Here is a 6,895-nt window from a genome sequence, read left to right on the forward strand (position 1 = left end):
TTTGTATACCGAAACAGGGATGCAATAGAATATTGGCCAAAGCTTGAATGAGAAAAGAAAATTTATTCATTGAAATTCTAGAGAATGGGTTTATGAAAAGTGAAAAAAGGATAGATCTAAGGACGGGTGCAATGATATATTAGTTGAGACATGAACGAGAAAAAGAAAAGTTTTTATCAACTGTTAAGTTTAGAGCTTAGAGCTTGACAATGGAAAAGGTTAGGGACTTCTGAATGAGGGTTTTTAAGTGGTCAAATAATGTTGAATATAAAATAAATGTGAGAAGATAAATCTTAGAGTCTCATTGAGGGCTTGAGGCCTTCTAGGAGTCTCATGTAGAAGAAACTAATAGAGACTCAATATAAAACTATGCCAAAACTAGCACAAAAAAATTATACATCAATAGTGTGCAATTTTGCTTGCAAGCTTTGCTAACATAAAAGGCCATAAGGCCAAGTATCCAAGAAAGTCTTCTTAGATAGGAAAAAACTTTTCAAACTCCAATTTAACAAAGAAAAGGACATTAAAAAGAGTATTCATAACTAAACAACTAAGAATTTGAAAACCAAGCAACCTAAAAACTTGAATGCCATGCAATCTAAATATTTAAATTCCTAAAATGCCCTTGGAATGGAATTTTGAATTTCCAAATCCCTAGGATACTAAAACCTAAACTCATCTATACCACCAAAAATATAATATTAACATGTGAAACTCTGGTGGAAGCAAGTTGGGTTTAAATTTTCCCTTTAGATGTCAAAACAAGCTTAAGTGATAGGAAAAGAAGCTAACCTTGAATATGTTAACCATAGCGTTCACCACCAAACTATGGCCAAAAACAGCCTATAGTAATGCAACTTACAAGCTTGCCCTATAACAGTTCTTCTAAAACATGAGTTTACACAAGCTAGATACCAATGGCATAATGGTGACTAATCATGAAACGAAAAATCTATTGTATTCTGATAGGAAGTCAGCATTAATTCATTTAAAATATTTAACCCTCACAATCACAGCCCTACTTTTCAGTAAATTGCAAGAGAAAACAACAACAAACCAAGCCTTAAGTCCCATTAGGTAGGGTTAGCTACATGAATCCTTTTCCGCCAATTTACACGATCATGGACAATTTCCTCCAAAATTTCAGAACTATTAAATCCTTACTTACTATCTCATTCCAAGTTAATTTAGATCTACCCCTACCCCTTCTACCACCCCTTACTGTAACTAACTCACTTCTCACTAGTGCACTATTTGGCCTACGCTACAAAATGTTCAAACCATCTAAGTCACCACTCCCTTATCTTATCTTCTACAAGAGCTACATCTAACTTACCGCGAATATGTTCTTTCCATAATTTATCTTTTAACATTATACCACTTATCCAACTTAGCATTCTCATTTCGGCAACTTTTACTTTTTGGGTATATTGTTTCTTAGTTGTCCAACATTCTAATCCATATAGCATAGCAGGTTGCATAGTCATCCTATAAAACTTTCTTGTTAATTTGAAGGGTATTCCATGCTCACATAGCACATCTCCATTTTACCCAACCTACTTTAACTCTATGCATCAAATCTTCTTCAATTTCTCCTTCAACTTCTAAAATATATCCAAGGCGTCAAAATCTATTAGTGCTATTAATTTCTTGACCATCAAGTTTAATCTTTCCTCCAATATTCCTCCTACTCTGACTCAAATTACATTTCACATATTCTGTCTTATTTCTACTTATAAATATCCTCTAGAATTTCTCACATCTCTAGAATGTGAAATTTCTCATCTCGTATGTCTTTAATGATGTGACCCCATTAAATCATCTATAGATGCTTCGAGATTGTAAAAAGTCCAATTTCTTGTGGTTGTCAATGTGTCAAATGGTGTGAACCCATTAAAAGGTACTTTAAACTCATCGGCAAAAGGTACCTAAAAAACTTGTGCAACGTGGGAAGGTTTTCAAAGAATGAAAGAGCATAGAAGAAACAGATAAGGAACTAAAAGAGAGAGAAGGTGAACTTTCAATTCCTGCAATGTCTTCCAAAGGGGTTGCATTTGTTGTAGAATGTCATAATTAGGAATTGATGCACAAAGAGATTAATTATTCAAAAAATAACTAGCTGATATTTAACAAATATTGATACGAAATCATGATTATCCAAAGTTCTAAACTACACATGCTACAAGGACACACAGAATATGACAGATCCAAGATGCTAATTGATTAAGAATGACACTATTAGAACTCCAATCAGCCTGCTCAATTGGAAATAATTGTCAAGATGCAATCATTACACGTGTTTTGATTAGAGCTTGTTTCTCATGCATTATTAATTCAACAAAAACAAAGTGCTCATAGAATTAGAAGGAATATCAGTGAATAAAAGAAGACATGTAAACAAAGTAAAAATAAAAAACTTTGTTAATTAAAAAAAATGGATGCTTAACACGGAAGGGCAGGTTGTTCCCTACCTTCTCTTTCCTAAGCTTTATATTCTCCTCTTCCAAATGCGAAACCTTGCTCACCAGCTCATTATGGTAAGCCTGCACATTACCACATGAAAATGTTTATGAGGTTATAGGTAAATGAAGGGGAGCGCAAAAACTGTAATTAGTTTCCAAAACTAGGTTGTATGTAAACCAGGGGGGTGGGGGGATTGTGATTAATATCCAAAAAAGACAAGCAAACACACTCAAAGACCTGCCTGTTTTCTAGCTCGTGAACGGGCAGCAGATTCCCTGTTCTTGATTTTTCTTCTTAGCCTCCTTTCAACGGTTTTCTCAAGCGTATCTGGGGTATCTCTTTTCCGCCCCAACAATGGTGCATCCAATTGTGTGCCAATTGAAGGGGACTGCAACAATCCCATTTGTCGTGGAAAACCTTGTGGGGTCATTGCACTAGCTGTATCCAAACCTTCAGCAAAAACTGCTGCTTTTACCAAGAAATCCTCCAAAGTCATTTCGCCAAGAGTCGTTTCTCTTTCTTGACCTTTCATCTCTACACTACCCTTCTTTTGCTGTCCTTGTTGGATATCCCTCCACACCTCGTCAACTGTCTTCTCGCTTAGTGCCCTAGCCAATGATAGGCTGGCTTGTCGCTGCAGAGATGCAGGTGAAGTGTTGTCAACATCCATTGTCATGGCTGGATTCACTCCTGCTGACCATACATTTTTAAGAACCTCGTCAAGGTTCATGCTACCCAATGGTTTCCCCAAGCCTGCCAATTGATTTTCAACTTCATCAAGGGTGAGGTTATACCATGAATTTTGCCTTGTCAATGGCTGAACATGAGATTGTTGGCCACCCCCTTGTATACCCATTGTCTGAATCCCCATTCACGAATTTTCGAGCTTGACAAACCTATCATCATCATTGTTGTCACATTCAAGAATCAAAATAATGCAGCATTAACTGCAAAACAAGCAGAACCTAAAAAAGTTCAATAGCCTAATACCTAATAATGGAAATTCTGGTCAGAAGTGTGTGTGTGTGTGTGTGTGTGTGTGTGTGAGAGAGAGAGAGAGAGAGAGAGAGAGAACCTCCTCCTGTAACAAACTCTTATCCACCCTTTATTGATTATCAATTCCATAATTCAAAGCAAGGATGCTAGGGGGAAAAAAAATGGCCACGGAGATTTTCAACTTAAAAACAACCGAAACAAGAGGATGGTGTCCGCAGACAAAAATTATATAAAATGTAGATAATTAAAGACGGAGAGCATAACAAGAAACGCACAAACGCTCACTAAAACAATCCCAGTTGCCCAGATCAACAGCAAAACAAGCCTAAAACTCATTAAATTCATACGCAAATAATAACAAGTCCAAGCCATCTCGCATGAAACAAAGAACGACAATCAGCCCAGAGGACAAAAGAAAACAAACCCACAAATCATTCCACAAAACATCGCACATAAAATGATGGACAAGCCACTTCATGCTTCAGCAACGAAATTCTATTCTTTGTTTCCCCCAAATAAAAAAAAAAAAAAAAAAAAAAGAGCAGGACTGGAGAAAGGAAAAATCAAAACTCTGTAATCAAGAACAGAAAAAAACAAAGAGGACAAATCAAGCCCACCTGGCTTGGGATCTGATCTGAAACGAGAAAAAGAGAGGGCTTTGTGGGCAGTGATGTTACATCTGGAATCCACGTACCCAGAAGGCGCGCAGGCGTGACGCAGATGGTGGGGGTGGCGACTTGCTGAGTGCTGAGGTGAAACTTTTTTGCTCAAAATAACCTCATTTATTTATTTGTAAGGAATGGAAATAATAAATCATCCAATTCTCATTATTTTATTTTCCTTCTTAATTTGAATTGAAATAGTGTAAGATGTGCAAGGTTAAAATAACAAAATAACAAATAATACATCTTAAAAAAATTATTATAATGAAAATAAATTTTATTATAATTATTTTACTTAACCATTTGACTTTCGAAATCCACTTTACAACAAAAAGTGTATTGGATCTAACAATTGAAAAATAATAAAAGTATTTTGTAGTTGACTTAATTATTATTTTTTAAAATTTATATATATTTTCTTTTAATTAAATTTGAATTCATGTGATCATTTAATTTTGACTTTAATTTAATAATGTGTAAAATAAATAATTATTCCTAAGTAAATCATTTTATTAAAATTTATAACAACTGATCGTCAAAACAACTGAAACACATAAAATCTTATTTTCATTTTTTGACAGACAGACGAAAACGACGAAAATCGACAACAAGATAAAAAATTGATAACATAAACAAATGTATTTTTATAATTTGTTTCTTCACTGTAAAGAAAAAATAAAACAGAAACATAAAAAAACAACAATACCAAATAGGCCTTTAGTTATTCAAAAAGATGAAAGTTACAGTATACTTAATATTTCTTAAGAGTAACTTGTTTTTTGTTGTTTAGATTTTGTATGGTTAAATTTTCAAAATAAATTGTTCATGATCATGTAAATGGGCAAAACAAATATTAATTAATTTTAAATGTGAATTAGTTTTATAAATATTAATCAAACAGATTGCTAGTTTTAGTTTTTAGTTTCTATTTTTGGTTTTTGATTTTTATTTCTAATTTTTGTTTCTCTAATTTTTTACAGTGATACCAAACTAGTACCTTAGTATATTGTTGTTGTGTTGTTGTTGTTGTTCATTTTTCACAATTTGGATTGATTGAATAATGCTAGTCTTGGATGAAGAAAGGTGATTTGACATAGGGCTTGGTCCCCTTCGTTCTAAAGTTTATAACAAGTAGATATCAATAGTATCCATAGAGCATATTGATATAATACAAGTGATGGGAACTCAAAATATTAACTTTTTGAATTCTATCCCGTTTTAATAATGACAAATCACAAACATCTCATTTGTGCGTTAAGTATATGAACAGATTTATGTTTCAGAAAGCACAAATAGTTGATACAAAGTGGAAGACATGAGGCACTCAAAGTTAATATCATTTGCCACATTCCATGCTATATTGAAGAACAAGAGCTTGACGACATGTATTTTTCAATTATAATGCATTTTAGGGCTTCAATTGTACATGCATATCTCATTTAATCTAATGTGAAACTCATTAATGACCTTAAACAGACCTTAGGATCTCAAGTTTTCAAAGAAAACTTTTTTATTAAACGTGATAAACAAATACAAAAGGTTTGAAATAAGTTTGAAATTGAAAACGGTTGAAAATCTAAAAAACATAAGGGGTTCAGTCGACCGGATATAAAGTCTGGTCGACCAAAGTTCATCCTTGTATGATCCGGTTGACCGGATCATTGGTCAGTTGACCGAATCGCGCTAAAATGGGAAATCGCCTTGGGTTCAATCGACCAAAACTCTCGGGTTCAGGCATATTCTGAGCATTAAACTGTCATAAATTTTGAAGTTAAATATTACTTTAATGCCACAACGATCACATAACGGTTATATCTTACTTTGCCTATAAATACCAAGTTTAACACTTGGAAAACACTATTGACATATCAGTAAATACTTTTGAATCATTTGAGCGTATTTTATATCAGTAAATACTTTTGAATCATTTGAGCATATTTTATACTCTTCTCTCAAAATCAAAAGTTCTCGTACTTTCTTTATTTGCAAAAGTCCATTTGTGAGAAAATCATTTCCTACTATATTGACCTTCATTCATATCTTTTGAGAGTGCATTAGAAAAGTAACACCCCAACCTAGGTCTGTCAGGGAGCACTGCATCTCTCCTCCTCCACCTGGACCAGACAACAAAGGGGTCGGGGTTTATCGGATTAATGACTGGCCCCATAAACCAACACGTGTCTTTTTTAGTGTATTTTGTCCTCTCTCACATACTTCCTGAGAAAATTTTTCAGAAAGTGACCCATCCCAAGATTACTCTAAGCTAAACGCGCTTAATCGTAAAGTTCTTATAGGAAGACTCCCGAAAAGAAAGGTGCACCTTGTTGATATGGGTAGTAACATCTAATCCTAACCATTTTGTAACGCCCCAACCTGGGTCTATCAGGGATCACTGCATCTCTCATCGTCCACCTGGACCAGACAACAGGGGGCGGGCCTTATCGAACTAATGACTAGCCCTACGGATGTGTTTTGTTTTCACTCACACACTTCATGAGAAAACTTCCCAGAAAGTCACCCATCTTAAGATTACTCAAAGTCAAACACGCTCAACCGTGGAGTTCTTATGAGAAGGCTCTCGAAAAGAAAGGTACACCTTGTTGATATGGGTAGTAGCATCTAATCTTTTTTTAAGTTTTTCTTCCATGGGGTATCACATTCTCCCCCACTTACGGAGCGCAACGTCCTCGTTGCGAACCTACATTTCAAAACCTAGATGAAGTGAATCTCATTACATTTCTGGCGAGGTAATCGCTCTGATACCATTTTGTAAC

The 6,895-nt window shown here is 34.7% G+C and overlaps 1 protein-coding gene across 12 annotated transcripts in view; it reads right to left on the reverse strand.

The window, feature by feature from the left end:
* Positions 1–4,239, reverse strand: part of LOC131147780 (ABSCISIC ACID-INSENSITIVE 5-like protein 2) — a 42,454-nt gene extending 38,215 nt beyond the window's left edge. For 2 of the 12 annotated variants that reach the window (XR_009134939.1, XM_058097342.1), the window contains exons 1-3: positions 4,077–4,216; positions 2,705–3,410; positions 2,472–2,543 (exon numbers count right to left, since the gene is read on the reverse strand). Coding sequence is in view for 7 of the 12 variants with exons in the window: in XM_058097342.1 (XP_057953325.1) it covers positions 2,472–2,543; positions 2,705–3,334 (702 nt within the window). In the remaining 5 variants the exon portion in view is untranslated. Of the gene's footprint in view, positions 1–2,471; positions 2,544–2,704; positions 3,411–3,538 lie in introns of all 12 variants that reach the window. The other 10 variants (XR_009134938.1, XM_058097343.1, XR_009134936.1 and 7 more) reach the window with 9 other exon arrangements.
* Between the last annotated feature and the right edge of the window lie 2,656 nt (positions 4,240–6,895).

Source organism: Malania oleifera, chromosome 2, assembly GCF_029873635.1.
Source record: "Malania oleifera isolate guangnan ecotype guangnan chromosome 2, ASM2987363v1, whole genome shotgun sequence".
NCBI classification, from domain to species: Eukaryota; Viridiplantae; Streptophyta; class Magnoliopsida; order Santalales; family Ximeniaceae; genus Malania; species Malania oleifera.